A 17744-nucleotide genomic window follows, 5' to 3' on the forward strand; every position below is an offset into this window, starting at 1 on the left:
CGGCTAAAAACCGCTCGATCTCAAATCGAGTATTCGGGCTGCATACTGCTAAGTCGAAACTTCAGAAAATCATAACTTCCTCATACGAAGTCAGATTTGGGCGTTCTATATATCTTCGGAAACCTCGTTTCGGCCATTACAACTTTATGTAAAGATATCGAGTTTATTTTATACTTAAATTTTGATGTTTATCTTTATTCTTAATTAATCAAATCACATAATTAAGCAATTAAGCACAAAACACATAATACTCAAATAATACACTTCTATTATTTAAAAACGGGTTACAAAGGTTAACCTAGACTATTATATCAACATTAATGACAAGCCCAGAAACACAGGCGTTACAATGAATGCCTCAAATGGTTCACAACACATCTATGACAAATAATAACATTTGAGAGAGTATTCCTTTCACAAAAAATCGGCTCATAGTTCTCTAAGAATAGATGCACACAATTTTGGTCATGGAACAACATATCTATATGTAGGATTCCAAGGGTCATGGTTAACCCTAATCCATACCCATGGGTTTACGATCCATGGTGCATATGGCTCAACTCTTTATGTATCCTTACATAATCTTAGTCCAACATGGATCATTAGCCCAATCCATATGTTTCACTAATTATCATAATTAGTCCCTATAAATTTAATTAGTCTCTTTTGATCACTAAATTAACTCCAAACTAATTCTTGATCAATACTAATTAAATCATATGATTTCATATTAATATATTAGAACTTATAATATATTAATAAGTCATAACTATCCTCTTCAAAAGTCCATCCTAACAAATTGTCCTCATGATATGAAACCTAAATGGACCATGCTACTCTCGGGTGAAGTACATACTAATTATAGTTATGGGCTTAGACACTTAATCCAACAGTCTCCCTCTTAGATAAGTATAATAATTATTATTGCAAGTACGACTCCAAAATCCCGACTAGCAATTGTAGCTCTTAAAAGCCGTAGTCGAACTCTAAACTAGTCAATGACGCATCCATTAGATAAGGGATATATTCCTCCATTCTAGACATCATATAGACTGAGACGTGGATTATAATCATTCTCTCTGTCCATTTTGTTGTCATCACTAAAGCATCGAGGGGCCCACAAATATCGTTTTTATCTCTCTAAGGGTAAAAGGAATGGATAAACTTCGAATCAAATGCTTGCTTGTACTTACTTATCAAATCACACATAACAATATGTTTTATAACACCAAGTTACTGGTGCGTTTACATATGTCAATGTGCAACCGACTTGTAAACTACAACTTACATGTCTTGGTTTCAAGAATATAAGATATTATCGTCTCATGATCACTCGTGATAAAGTCCATGAAGTGATTCAAATGAGCGTGGGTTTAATCCAATACTCGAATCTTATTCCAGGAGTACTCATGAACACTGCAAGAAAACTTGTGCTATGTCTAAACTCCTTTAGACAACCTACAGAGCCATTCATGACAGTCTTGCCTCAATACCTACTTCCAAAGTATGATCGACTGTGGACGATTTGAATAACCTAGTTATTCGGGAAGTCAAAACATGCAAGGTGAAACACAAGAATAATACTAATCCTATATGGCTCCAAAACTTTTGAGTGTAAATAAAAACCTTTTATTTAATCGCCATATTGATTACTCGTTATTCATTGTATAATGTTTAAAATAATCAACTTAATACTCGAATTAAAACAATAATTGTCCCATGCTCCAAGCATGCACACTATGTTTGCCTATGGTCCTTTCTTTGTGAAATAGATCAATTGACAACACTTCAACGATGCTCATTTCACAATTCCTAAACCTTTTCGTAAATGTGAGAATACCAAATTCTTGCCATTTACTGTAATCTGTTAGATTCTAAACTTATATGCAATGATCCTCTAGTAATGACTATGCTCAAAAGTCACAAAGACTTGGCAATAGACATTACAAAGTATTCCAATAGAGATCAATTCCATGGAAGTGAAGTCTTACATTCAAATTACATTCATTTGAACATCCTTCTTGAATTAAGTTTTCTAATTTTACACAGATTTAAAGAATGACTTCCACTTATGGAAACATTTCCATATTCCCATTTTGACTATCAATTCTAAAGAAGAGTTGACTTTTTCAGAATATGTTAATATGGTCCTTTCCAAAATTTACACCATACTTCCAAGTATCCATGAACAACCAATCTTTCGTAAACCTCAGATTGTCCTCAACAATTACTTAATCATTTTATTCATATCCAGTTCTAGTCATTTCCCCTCTTAATGCCCTAGGCATTTGGAAAATTTAGATCGGATGAATATCACATAATAATCGATCCTATATCCTAAGCATATGAGACACTATTCATGATGTCTCACATAAAGACACGATACTTGACCAGTCTTTTGCTATAATATTTCTATTTCTATTTGCCATGTTCTCATAATTCGAATTATGAAAAGGGATGTCGTAATCATAATTGAATTAGCCGAACGCAAATAATAATTCTATATATAGAATTTCCTTATGTTGAACCATTCCAACATAACATTCATATATATACTTGACTAAGTTTGATTAAAATCTCAATCTAAGCTTTTAGAATTGGAATGAAGTATAATTTCCTATCCCTTAATTATACCAAAACAACTTTTCAAACCCTGCAACTTTGCAAATTGAAACTTTTGTTTTCCATAATTAACATTGCTAACTTGCAACACATAACATAATAATCATGCTCCCACTAACATGATAATTATATCCTTATTAGAATAACATCTATGCTCCCACTAGATTTGACATGTATCCAAAAATCAATTGGACTTCTAGAAATCAATACTTATTGACTTTCTTACCAAGGTTCAGATTTCTGATACAAGATGCTTTGATAAGACTTTATCTAAGCTTCCCAAAATCATACACCTTTCCTTAGATAGCACATATGTGTGTCTAAACAATTTTAGAACTATGAAAAAAGGATTTCGTAATCATAGTCTCAAGTGTTTAGACCTTTGCCATTACTCACAATTCGAATTATGAAAAGGGATGCCGTAATCATAATCAAATTTGAGAATGCAAATCCCATAATTGCCATCTCTTTAAAATCTACTTAGTGAAAGCGTTTCCTCACAATCATTTTCGTGAATTGGAGAGAAACCTTATGACACTAAGATTTTATGGTGTGTATGTTTTTATCCATGGGAATTTTTCATACCATAATCATAAGACAAGGTTAGTGACAAATCCAAACTCATATGGACTGAATTTGTTTAATCTCAATTTCCTGCCACCTGGCAGCACAAGGGCCTGCCATGTCTTCCAAGTTGTTATGAAAACAATTGAGAACTCATAGAACCCACATGCGTAGTCAACTTTTAACTGGAATGAGCACAAAAATAAGAATATGTGAACATGATAGGTTACAAACCTCAAGTCGTGTGCTAGTGATAAACAACATGTTTTATTCTTGATTAGTTCTTGAGACCCTTTTCAAGATCATTAAGACTCCCATTGACTCCATGACATATAAGATTCTTTTATCAAGAACCATTCATTGACAAACAAATATTCAAGAGTTAGTGCATATTCTTATCAAGAAAAACACTTCACACTATTGGTCTTAGTTGGTCTTTGTTTTATCCAAAACATCACAACTTACCAATTTCAAATGTACAAGAGTAAAAAGCATTTTACTCTACATTTGGCAAGTGTTATAAACCTTTCTTAAGATTATGTCACTCGAGTTACAATCTTGGAGTATGACTCTAAGACTTGTTTTGGAACGAAGTATGACTCATCTTCTTGATTTAACCATTTCAACAATTCATGATTCCTCTTTCTTAGCCAAACAAATGCACCAAGATGTCCTTAGAGGATCAATTAATGTGATATGGCTTTCCATAATCTTTAACATGATACTAAATTACTCTCCCATCTTTTCAGATGGCAGAAACTTTTATCTTTCTGCCTAATTTGATTCTTCTCATTCGTCCAGCCATACATTGAAACTTTTCCAATGTTTCAGAATTACACTTAAACTTGTAAGCATAACCATATTTACTAAACTTTAGTAAATCATGACGAATAGTCTTTTCGATCTTTCACTACTAGAAAAAAGGCCTTTTACGACGCTCATTGCGCGTCGTAAAACGCTCAGACGACGCGCAAATGCGCGTCAAGGAAGGCCCTGTCATAAAGAGAGACGACGCGCTTTTGCGCATCATCTATAGACGACGCGCATTTACGACGCGCATTTACGACGCGCATTTATGACGCGCATTTACGACGCGCGGTTATGACACGCAATGCGTATCAAGGAAGGCCTTGTCATAAAGGAAGACGACACGCATTTGCGTGTCGTAACCTTACGACGCGCGTGTTTATGACACGCAATGCGTATCAAGGAAGCCCCTGTCAAGAAAGGCCATGTCATAAATGAAGACGACACACATTTTTGCGTATCGTAATTTTATTTTTTTTTAAAAAAAAAAATATTTATAGATTTACTGATTTTTAAATTAAATTTGCATTTCATATATATGATAATAGAAAAAAATATATTTATATATTTATTAATTTTTAAATTAAATTTGCATTTAATCTCTCATAATAGAAATAAAATACCATATACAAAAAATACAATCCATTGCATAATATAAAATAAAATTTCATAGTCAAAAAATAAAATAAATTGCTCAAATTATAATATGTGTGTAATTGTCTCCTTCATGATCAGCCTCCATGTCCAAAGTCGGATCTACCTTCCTAATCTGTATGGATCTACCTTCATATAATAATGTTACCTGCCCATATGCAAAGATACAACTATTATATCCAGACAAACAATTCTCCACCATTGGTAGACCAACCATCCTAAAAAGAGTTTCCTGCACAAATTCATACTTCTTGTAACACATTGCAATTAAGAGAATCAAATTCATGTAGAAACAGAACTCAGTATTGCTCATTTCTGGTACCTGGTCAATTGTTTCACAAGCAACATGGTCAAAAGTAAATCATGTTTCTGGATGCCCTACCCATGTCAGGCATTGTGCAGTTTCTTGTTGTAAACACCTGTTGTAACCTTGAGCACTGAGTTCCATGTTTTTGAGCGGACGAATTCGTATCAAAACCTAAAAAAAGCAAACCCCATAAGCTAAACCTTTTGAAGTTGAATGATTGTGGAATTAGTATAAATGTTATGTCAAAAAGTGAACTTACTTGTACATTATGATCCATCCAGAATGATGGATCTTCTTTGAGGTCGATAACGCTGCAAAGCTTCCATTACCATGCACACATAATTGTTTTCTTTATTGTCCTGTGCAGCTTCCTATTGCCATTTTCAAGAAGTTACTTCATAGATGATGGGTGAAATAGGAAAGCTTAAATACCAAAACTTGCATATCTTACATTTTGGATCTGATCATGAATCTTGTCTTCTCTAAACTTCAACATCATCTTTGTGCACTTATTGCCATCCTCTCTTTGACGAACCTAAAAGTAAATTTCAGTTTTAAATACAATATGCTAGTGATGTCATATTATAGACCAAATTGGATAACAATTTACCAGTCGATTTAACTGTTCTATTTCTGCTTCAAGTTGTTTAATAGAAGCTTCCGACATTTGATCTCTCCTCAAGGCTCCAGTCAATGAAGTCTCTAAAGATTTCAGCTGAGAAACAGAATGAATACAAGTAAATGAGAACCAAAATGGTAAAATCATCAAACAACAAGGTTTTGTCGGCTTTGTAGTATCTAGTTGAAAAACAAGTATAAATAGTAGCTAATCGTTATAATTTCTTGTGAATTAGCACAGTGAAATAGTAGGTAAAACATGAAACCCCCTAAATATTACTTAGTATACCTGTTTAGAGGAAACCTTCAGGATTTTGTTATCATGTCTAGTGCAATCATTCTCGTGTTCTTGGGTAGCCTCTTCAATGACTTTTGGACCAAATGCTAAAGACCTGGATATGTTGTTCCTCTTAAGGATAGCAAGCTCCTCTTGACTGAATAAAAAGATGGTTACTTCATAGAATATGGATACAATTTTATTGGGTTTGAAAAAATAACAACAGAAGAAAAGAATTACCTTTAGCGGTTGTATTTGCTGTTGAAGCACCATGATATCTCCAGAGGCATCTTCATTTACAACACCCTTGGAAACAGAAAACAAGATGAAAAGTTTAAAAATCGTGCTTTGAATAAGATCAAAAAATTAAAAGTTTACAGTATTCACCTGTAGAAGAAATGTCAATCTTGAATCTCTATAAGGAACATGACGTGTCCTTGCATTAGCACCATCTACTAGAACCATTATCACATGACTAGAAAGATAGATTCCGTGTTACAAATATGGGAGGAAAACAAAACAAGAAAAAGTACAGCAAATAAAGTTGTTCATACCCTAGGGTAGATAATGATTTGTTTATATTTAATTTGCAGCTTCCTTTAATCATTCACCTTCAGCACCCGAAGTTTTTTGTCTATTAAGACAAAAGGAAAAGGTTTGATGAGTAACAAAACAAGAAACTATAAAAAAAAGATTGTAATCAAATGCAGCACCTTTCTGAACCAGCCAGATCAACAAGATTCAGCCTTGCAAATCTAAGGTTAGATGTCGAGTCTTTCTCCCACCTACTTTCAATCACACACGTGAAAACACTGTCATTGCTTTGATACCCTTTAAAGTTGCAAGTGCAATCTAAAGCATTCACTTTAGGGATATTTCCTTTCTTTAGATTTTTGTATGTGTTAATAAATGGTTCAAGGGTAAGAAAATCTTCCAAAGCAAATGAATCACCATTGACTGCTAAGTTGACCACAACACTAGCCAATTGGTTCACACTTTGGGTACCAGAAAGTACATTTGCCTGATCGATTTGTGTCTGCAAGAGAAGGGTATTTCCGTAAATTACCATAAACAAAAAAGAAAAAAAAGTAACAATGATACAAACCTTGACTTTGTCCCTAGGTTGAGCACTCCCTTTAAGAGATAACTTTCTGGATTTGAGAATGTCTGAAAGCATAATAGCTAACCAACCTTGGGAAATGGGAATGGAAGAAGGCCCATAATCTTCACAGATACGAGAAAGGATTGTGATTGCAGAAGATCTAATAGCATCAGATGAAGTTTCCCTAAATACCCATGGAAGCAGAATGCAAGACCACTTTTGTCCTTCTTCAAGAGACAAACGCATTTCCCCTGAACAAAGTGATTCCAACCCTTTTGCTAATGATTCTTGAACAGACTTATGATTCATAGTCCTTTTAGCAGTCTCCCTCATTAAATGAAGACCTTTTTCCATAACTACCCTTTGAGCACCAGGGCACCTCTCGAGAGATAGTAAAAATGCAGATAAAGCCACACGAGTTAAAGAGATATCATCGGCTTTGCTTGCTTGAGAAACGGTTGTAAGAAGGGTAGAACTCCAATCAGAAACAAAATCATTCATGGGGAGATTTTTGTCTTTTAACAACAACTGAGCTACTAAACTCCCGTGAAATTTCACGGATCTTTCAGGAGCAATCAATGCAGAGCATGTCCATTGAAGTCGAGTTCTTGGATATGGTGAAGGAATGGAAATAAAACAGAAAAAAAAAAAAAAACAGAAACCCTAACCAACCTTGGTCGTTGAGATGATGGTGGAGCTTTTCCCTTGACGCAAAACCCTCCATGGTATCAAGCTCAATCTCTGTAGCCCTACGATCTGCCATGTCCAAATCTCTCTCGTCCTCAAGAGAATCGTCCAACCCAACCGACCTTCATAGCCATTTCTATTGATTTCCAACTCGATATCATAAATTATGTTTCGACATGAGAGTGTGGGGAGGTTTCAAGAAGAACAGAGTAGAAGCAACAACGCAAAAGATAACATTAGGTATCGAGGGCTAATCGAGTTTGATTAAAAAGGTTATAAAACTCGTAATAAAGGAAGACAAACCTCTGGAACAAATAAAGAAGTAGAATGTTGATGGTGATTGACCATGGAGTTTCGAGACCTTGACTTTAATGGAGCTACTGTTCTACTTGATATGGAAATCACTCTAAATTTGTAGTTGTGATACAACTCTTCTATTGATTGAGAGGCTGAGAAAGTACTTGAGGAACTGAAGATCGAGGGAAGTAGATGAAGGGTTTTTGAACTGAAACCCTAGTTCCAACAATAGTCATGGTTCCAAAAACTGTACCCCTTTGATCAATTTCATGGCCTAGTGACCAAAAAACCTTCGATTTCACTAAGAACCGGAACCCTAGTTCCAACAATAGTCGATTTTTGGTATTTGATTGAGAGAGAGAGAGAGAGAAGAACGATTGAAAGAAGGTAGAGGAGAGCATGGCGGGGTTTTTAATTTTTTCAGAATTTCATTTCCCCCTTTCCCCCACTATTAAAGGATAGAACGCGCGTTCCATTAAAAAATATAAAGCGACATCCTTAGACGACGCGCATTTTATTATAGGTGCCCTCCGTGTTTTTTTTAGACACTAATTTAAGGGCGCACAATAATGCGTGTCTTCTATCCTTAAATCTTTTGAAGAGATGACATTTTTCTAATGTCACTCTCCTTTGCGTAACATAGATCAATGAGCGTCGTATTTTGCGCGTCGTAAAAGGCCTTTTTTCTTGTAGTGTTTGTGGTGGACTTGGCCAGTGCACAACCAAGTGTACCTGATCCCCTAGTCCTTCACTTGAATTGCATATACATGTGAACAAGGAATTATTCTTAATTTCCTAAAGACGAAAATTCTCATTCATCACACAGGTTGCATGATTCCAAGTTTTTATCCAACTGAAACTTGGGCGATGAGAATCTTTCCTTATCCGGAAAATTCTCGACACTACCACAAACGAAAGAATCAAATCCATTTTCCAATATTGCTATCAATGGAATCATATGAACAACAATTTTCACAAATCTCATTGTAAGGATACTTAAAATAAATAAAATAAAAAATTTTCCTTTTATTTTAAAATTGCGGAAAAACTTATCCTTACAATGCAAATACATATTAAAACTATGTTGTTATCCATTCCTAAGTAATCTATCATAACTCTTAGCAGCAACTCAAAATTCTGATCTTTAGATCATGCAATCGAAATCCATCTCTTCACGATCAGAATTAGGTTATTCTTCCTTTCTTTTCTTCGATTCTACAAAACATCAAAATGCGACCTAGTCACGTCATGTAATAAAAATCTCCAAATAGGAACTTAATAGAGTTAGATAGTGGACTTTATCTGAAGCATAGTCAAATTTTGTGACTTTTACCATCCTAGTGAACTTTCAGGTAAATAGGGCAGCTTCGCAACCAATGCCCTTCTTTTGGCAATCGAAACATATGGACTCTTTAGTAATGGTACATGGGACTATCTCAGACTTAGCCTTTCTTTTTACCACATTTGGTCAACCGGGTTGACTATGGCCGATCACTTTCCATTGGGAAGAGAAGACTTTCCTAAAATTCTTATGTTTCCATTGTCAATGTCCATGTAAGTTTGGGAAGTAGATCTTCTAATCTAATTTTCTTTACCAGTGCTCCAAATCATTGCTGATTCAGCAGCAACAAGCAAATAGGTAAGATCATTAAGGGTCATGTCGTGGTCTGTCACACAGTAGTCCTTAATGAACTCACTATATGACTCAGAAAGTGATTGAAGAACCCATTCAATAGTCAAATTCCTTGAGACTTCGACACCCAACTCTCCCAGCCTGTCAATATGTGACTTCATCTCCAAGATGTGAGTGCACACAGACTATTCATCTTTGTGTTTGCTTGCCAAAAGGGCTTGAGTGACCTTGAACTTTTTGAAGTCTTTGAACTTGTGGGTTGGGGAGAATAATTGGAGGAGGTAGAGGAAGTGAAGTATGATTTCAAGTCCCATTAATGCACAACAAAGGGATTAAGCTTTCACCTTGATTGCCATATGGGATATCATCATTATTAGGAAAGCTTTATCCAAAAGGATACAGAAGACCATAGTTGTCATAACTAGACATCTATGAGAGAGAAATTCAAGTTTAGTTGATTTAAGTCCTAAATATAACACCCAATTTGAAATATTAAGTCTAGGATCCAACACAATATTTAACAAATCGAAAAAGGGATGTCGTAATCCAATTTCAAAATATTTGAAGGTAGGTAAATAACGATTTACCAATTTCCACCATGAAAAAACGAAAAAAATTAAGTTTTAATTAGATTGAATTCCAAGATCCTTTGAGATTCATTGAACTTTACAATGGCATGTTTAAATCTCGATTGTGCCCTTCAAGTTTGTGACTGGGATGCCAAGGATCGCAAACAATGTGTGAATAACCATGAAAATTAGTTTGGTACACCCAATGTTACAACCACCTAATCAATATGTCGGTTAACCACACACGCTCCATCAGTCCATGATTAACATCAAGCTACCCTTTGCCATGCATTGTCAGTCCCATATTAGTGTGCCGGTTAACCACACACACTCCACTAACGACTTAACAAGGTGCAAAGTGCAATTTCATGGGTTAGCACCATATTCACATTTTTCCTAAAGTAACTAAGATTAGGAATTTAATAAAAGTTTAGTTACTTTATATTTATCATTATACTTTTAATGAAGGAAGAATTAGTGTCCTATCTTACCTGTTTGGCTAACGATCCTACACCATTAAAGGAAGCGATGGGTGAGAGTGGACACCCAGTAAACTGTCATTTTATAGGTAATAACCTTATACCCCCCTTATAGACTGGCTTCATGAGTGATGCCTACTAACGGTAAGACTGACTTACTCTTATACATACATACATACATATATATATATATATATATCTATATATATATATATATATATAAACATTAACTTTTAATATTATAATAGTATAAGGGTTGAATTTTAACTTTTAAAATTCAAAGGTTTGGAATTAAAGTATTCATGGGGGTGACTTTGCAAATTCCAAAACTTGATGGCAAGTTTAATAATGTTTTTATTGAAAACTTTTCAAGTTCCATAACTTGTCCTCAAGTTATGGAAGACATTAAAAATGAGACTCTTCCATTTTTCATAACCTATGAGTTTTAATGACACTTTTAAAAGGAAAAACTCTTCATTTTCCATAACTTGAGGACACATTATGGAGTTCATAAAAACAATTAAGATCAAATATTCTAATTAACACAATAATCAAATAATTTTCTATGATCTAGATTAAACTCATAAGTAAAGATAATTCACATCAACAATTTTCAAGAAATTAGCTAATCATATAAACTAATACAAATCTTGAAACTTTGACAATTATCTTGTTTTTGGATGAGGATAATCATTACCATAGCATCAAAATCAAATTTTATGAACAAAAATATTTTGTGGTAATGATCCTAATCCAAAACAGGCCAAAAAAAAACTCGAAAATCTGATGTCAGGGGCACCAACTCGTCGAGTGCATGAAGTGACTCGGCGAGTTGGTTGAATTATAAGGTGATCTCGGCGAGTTCCCCAGTGTACTCGGCGATTCTACTATCTAGACGGCACAAAAAACGATTTTTTCACTTTGAAAACCAATAATAACATCCAATATAATAGAAAACAACCAATGGCTCTGATACCACTGTTGGGTTTTGGTATACTACAACATCCTATGGTGTACATACAACCCAAAAATCTTTGGATCTATGTTTTCTCTAATTATACATGCAATATTGTTTCCAAAGCCCTAAGCCTACAACTAGCATACAAATGATATAAACAACATAAAATACTAGTTAGGAGTTTACCTATTTATGTAGCTTGTAAAACTTGTTATATTTGGCCTTTAAGAACTTAGCACCAATAGTATGAATGCCTCAAATGGTTCACAACATATCTAGGTCAAAGAATGACATTATCATAGTTCTCTAAGAATAGATGCACACGATTTTGGTCATGGAGCAATATATATATATATATATATATATATATATATATATATATATATATATATATATATATATATATATATATATATATATATATACAGGATTCCAAGGGTCATGGGTTAACCCTAATCCATACCCATGGGTTTATGATCCATGGTTCATGTGGCCCAACTCTTTATGTATCCTTACATAAACTTAGTCCAACATGGATCATTAGCCCAATCCATATGTTTCACTAATTACCATAAATAGTCCTCATAGATTTAATTAATCTCTTTTGATCACTAAATTAACTCCAAACTAATTCTTGATCAATACTAATTAAATCATATGATTTCATATTAATATATTAGAACTTATAATATATTAATAAACCATAACTAACCTCTTCAAAAGTCCATCCTAACAAATTGTCCTGATGATATGCAACCCAAATGGACCATGCTACTCTGGGGTGAAGTACATATCAATTATAGTTATGGGCTTAGACACCTAATCCAACAAAAAAATTCCCGTGGGACTCCAAACCCATGGGCCCTAACCCCATATGGGGGATATTTGTTAAAACAATCGGGGGCGAGGGCAAGTTTGACCCCCATTTTACTTTCAGGGGAGGGGATATGGGTGTGTGTCCTATTCCGAACCCCCCAAGGGGTCCCCATTAATATGTTTTATATATATATATATATATATATATATATATATATATATATATATATATATATATATATATATATATTAATTATACAAATTTAATAAATAATAGCAATGATTTGAAGCTTCCAAAATTTAACAAAAAATCATGTTTTTAAGTTGTTAGTATAATATTTTTGAGCTGTGTTAGCATTTTTGTTTTTAACATGTAAAATTATGTTACAAATAACTATTTAAACCAAAAAAAATAGCTTCTTTAAACCCCAAAAAACAAATTAGCTTAGCCCAATAAAAAATAGCCCGAAATTAATCGGGGACAAGGGAACGGATGCGGGGGATAACCTAAGAATTTCGGGGTGGGTTGGGGATGCTAGAAATTTTGGGGCGAGGACGGGGGTGTGGTAATGGAGAAATTTCGAGGGTGGGTGTAGGGGATGCAACCCGTGTCCCGTTCACCCCCGTTGACATCCCTAATGTTACGTATGTCCGTAGAACATAATGTAGAGTAGGGGATTTAATCACATGCAACGAACATCCATGAAACCTCATTTAAGTGGGTTTTTTCTTATTTTTTTTAAATATACTTAGTTTTTAATATATATATATATATATATATATATATATATATATATATATATATATATATATATATATATATATATATGGTTGGTTTTTAGTTATTCTTTTGATTTTTTTTCTTTTTTTTTTAAATGATTTTACTATATTTTTGAAGCTATTAGTATTGTTTTGGTTTTTATTCTTATTTTTGGATTTTTTTTTTCGATTTTGTTTTGAACGAAATATAGGTTCGGATTTTTAATGTTAACAGTTTTAAGTATTTTAAACTCCTAAAAATATTAAACATTAAAATTTTTGCAGGTCATACAATTTTTTGATCTATTCATTTTTGGATCATAAAATATTGGATGAAATTATTATGAAATATAGTATTTTAAATCATACCATTTTTTAATCGCTTGATTTTAGATCAATAATATATTCAATTAAATAAAGTTTTACATCGTAACAAGTTTTAGATTGTTATATATATATATATATATATATATATATATATATATATATATATATATATATATATATATATATATATATATATATATTGAATCATTTAATATTGAATCATAAAAGATATAATTAAAGATCATGAAATATTTGAGTACAAATATTTTTAGATCGTAACAAATTAAAGATCAGAAACATGTTGAATAATAACTATTTTTTTAATCATAAATATTTTTAATCATTTCAGTTTAGATCATATTATATTCAACATTTAAAAAAAAAACTTATAATCTTTTAAAACAAAGTTTGGAATATAAAAAACCTTAATTTTTTAAATTTCTTATAAGACATAAAATAAACCTTTAAAAATAATTTTTTATTTGGATAATGAAAATTTCCAAGTCATATTTTTATAAAAAGTTAGAACCATTTAAACAAAAATATATGTATAGTTAATTATACTATTTTTTAAAAAAAAATTTGTTACAAACTAACTAAAATATTATTACGTAGAACTAATATAGTGAGTAGAAATATTCCTTTAAAATTTTTATGATTTTTGAAGAATTTTTTTCTGCGTTCTTTTACAATATTAAAAAGTAATATATATATATATATATATATATATATATATATATATATATATATATATATATATATATATATATATATAATTGTGTGGTTTTATGAAACCATGTGATATGGCTTGAATCCGTGTGATCCTATTTCCGATAGGGACAGTTGCAATTGAATCTTATTTTCCCATTATTTTCAAATCCGTAATAGTGCGAAAAGAAAAGAAGGTCGGATCCCAAGTTGTTGAAGAATAGTGTCGTTGAGTTTCTCCCTCCTTTACCTTAGAATTAATCTGTTCTATTTCTATTGGGGATAGGGAATGATAACTCAATGGTAGAGTGTCACCTTGATGTGGTGGAAGTCATGAGTTCGAGCCTGATTATTCCTAAACCCAATGTAAGTTTTCATACCCCATCATGATTGAATGAGAATGGTGTGTATATATATATATATATATATATATATATATATATATATATATATATATATATATATATATATATATATAATTTTTTTATGGTGCTCATTATGTAGCAAATTAAATTTTAAGAACTTGGGTTTTTTTCAGATTTTTTTTTCAAATTAACCCTCCAAACCGTTAACCTTCGCCGAAAATCACCCATATCTCATACATAATTATGAAAATGTCATATCATATTGCGAGATTTCGACGATAATTAAAGTCAAGTCTGCACTTTTTATTTTTTTCAATCTTACAGCAAAGATTTGTCGTCACAGTGCTCACTAACTTTTGTGTCCCGGCCAATCTTTTATAATATATATATATATATATATATATATATATATATATATATATATATATATATATATATATAGAGAGAGAGAGAGAGAGAGAGAGAGAGAGTCTAAAATAAAATCAAAAATAAAAAAAATCATTTTCATGGAAAAATGAGGAAATTTTTTAGACAAAAATGGATGAAAGTCGTATGAGTTTCGTCAATATTTTCGGAAAGAGAAAACTATAGAAAAATTCCTATGTTTATGTCTTATAATTTATTTAGTCCTTATTTTTTTAGTCAACTAAGTCCTGTAAACCGGAAATTGTATTAATTTTGACCCTTTTACCCCGTCAAATGGTCATCTAGTTTTCAAAAATTACACTTTTGACACAAATTTTAAATTTTATTACAAATTTGGTAAAGAATTTATATATTGGCCAATATTTTAAATTTTATTAAAAATTTGGTAAAAAAAATTATATTTTGGAGAATATTTCAAATTTTGTTATGTAACGCCCTTTGTGAGGTATTTTATTTCAAACCTTGAAGTTGTTATAAACTGCTTTTTTGGCTACTTACGTTGGGCGTACTAGCCTTGTACGTCGGGCGTAAGTCTTCGAGGAAGTCTTGGCAGGGGTGGGAGTGCGCTGGGCATACCTGTGAGTACGTTGGGCGTATTCACGCAGATGCTAAACCCTAAATTTTAGGGTATGGCCCCTAAAATTTGCTTCCATGAGAAGTCAAAGAGTTTGGTTTCTCTAGGAGTGAAGATGTCATGTGTGTATATCAAAGCTAGTGGGAGTATAGTGACTTTTCTGGTGTTGTATGTCGACGACATACTACTCATTGGAAATGACATTCCTACTTTGTAAGAAGTTAAGTCTGCGCTTGGAAAATGTTTTGCCATGAAAGACCTTGGAGAAGTTTCCTATATTCTCGGGATAAGAATCTTGAGAGATAGAAAGAAGAGACTAATTAGACTTTGTCAAAGTACATACTTAGATAAAGTACTAAAGAGGTTTAGTATGGGAAATTCCAAGAAATGAGAGCTACCTATCCAGAGCAACACCAAATTGAGTAAGACTTAAGACCCTAGTACATATGATGAGATAGCTGATATGAGTCGAGTAACTTACACTTCGGATATGGGGTTGATCATGTACGCTATAACATGTACTCACCCTCATGTGTCATTTTCCTTAAGCATGGTCAGTCGTTATCAGGGAAATTTAGGTATAACTCATTGGACATCAGTTAAAAACAATCTATAGTATCTTCAAAGGAAGAAGGACATGCTTCTAGCCCTTGGTGGTAGTGATACACTGAGAGTAAGTGGATACGGTGATGCCATCTTTAAGACGGATAGAGACAACTTCCGTTCTCAGTCAGGATGGGTATTCGCTCTGAACGGTGGAACAGTAACTTGGAAGAATTCCAAGCAGGACACGATGGCTGATTCAACCTGTGAATCAGAGTACATAGCTTCAAGTGAAGCATCAAAGGAAGAGGCTTGGCTGAGGAACTTTATCAGTGACCTTGGAGTTGTCCCGACCATTTAGGAGCCAATGGAACTTTTCTACGATAATGAAAGAGCGGTTGCCTTGACTAAGGAACCAAGAGATCATCGAAAGTCTAGACATATCGACAGAAAGTGCCATTACATCAGACATAGGGTAAAAGAAGGTCATCTCATCGTGAATAGAGTATCATCAGAAGAGAATCCTGCAGATCCTTTGAAGAAGGCTCCGAGTAGGGTCAAGAACAGTCAACATGCTAGGAGCATTGGTCCGAGAGATGATATTAGTTTTAGTATTTAGATAGTTAGGTGTTGTTTGTTTTTTTAAAAAAAAAAACCTCATCAAACCACTTACTGCTAAGCGGCGCAACACACACGCAACACTTTCCCTCTCGCAGTAGTTTGTTTTTTGGAAGACTTCAGACTACAAAACATCTGCGTGTGTGCTGCGTGGCGCAGCACTTGACTTACCTGTTCCAACCTCTTCGGCTTTCATTTTTTCCAAGTCTTTTTTTAGAATTTTTGTATAACTTATTTTTTGAACTTTTTTTAAACTTTTATTTTCTTAAATTTTTATTTATGGATTTGATTCAATTTATTTTTATAGTTTCCACGATCTATGGAATTATCTTTAAATATCCGAGTCGACTCGTCGAGTCAAGTGGTGACTCGTCGAGTCCCTCTCACATTCCCCGTATTGTGATAACTCTCTAGGATCCCAAGTCATTATCTTCTCGATCCTTCGATTGAACTCGCCGAGTAACCGATCTGACTCGCCGAGTAGATGCCATTTTTAGTGTTTTCCTTCTTTATTCCATTCCTGATCTTCTAACTGTTTCTCCCGCTTCCTTTCGCTTCCGAGCTTCATCTTTGGACTGAAAAACATAATTTAACACTTTTAAGTACCTTTTGTCCATAATATGCAATAATTTAGTTAATAAATGAGTAAAAATGTATACTTAATATGAACTAATTATGCACATATCAAAATACCCCACACTTGTCTTTTGCTTGCCCCCAAGCAAAACTGAATTTTAAATATATTAGAATCATATGTAACAACTCCAATCTAACCCAGCCATTATGCCAAGACCACAACGCATGCATTTGTGTCTAAAATTTTTCCTAAAGACCTCCCATACTCTAAATACTCACAATACTCATAAACATTCACCCACTCATCCCAAACTATGCTCATTTTATGCAACCCTCCGAATCCATCCGCAGAAAACCTCTTTACCCTCAAGGTATTTTTAATTGAGCAACCCGAGCATACATAATCTAGAATTACACTTTTGATATCACTATGGAGCTCTTTTGAATTCATCTCTTCT

General features: G+C 33.3%; 1 protein-coding gene across 1 annotated transcript; it reads right to left on the bottom strand.

Moving 5' to 3' along the window:
• Positions 1-5719: 5719 nt before the first annotated feature.
• On the bottom strand, positions 5720-7655 carry LOC128133182 (uncharacterized). The gene is made up of 5 exons (XM_052770119.1): positions 6955-7655; positions 6563-6885; positions 6237-6324; positions 5862-6155; positions 5720-5752 (listed from the first exon to the last, which is right to left on the bottom strand). Exons 1-5 carry the CDS (start codon positions 7450-7452, stop codon positions 5720-5722), a joined length of 1236 nt encoding a protein of 411 aa, XP_052626079.1. The 5' UTR covers positions 7453-7655.
• Positions 7656-17744: the final 10089 nt, after the last annotated feature.

This window comes from Lactuca sativa, chromosome 4 (assembly GCF_002870075.4).
Source record: "Lactuca sativa cultivar Salinas chromosome 4, Lsat_Salinas_v11, whole genome shotgun sequence".
NCBI classification, from domain to species: domain Eukaryota; kingdom Viridiplantae; phylum Streptophyta; class Magnoliopsida; order Asterales; family Asteraceae; genus Lactuca; species Lactuca sativa.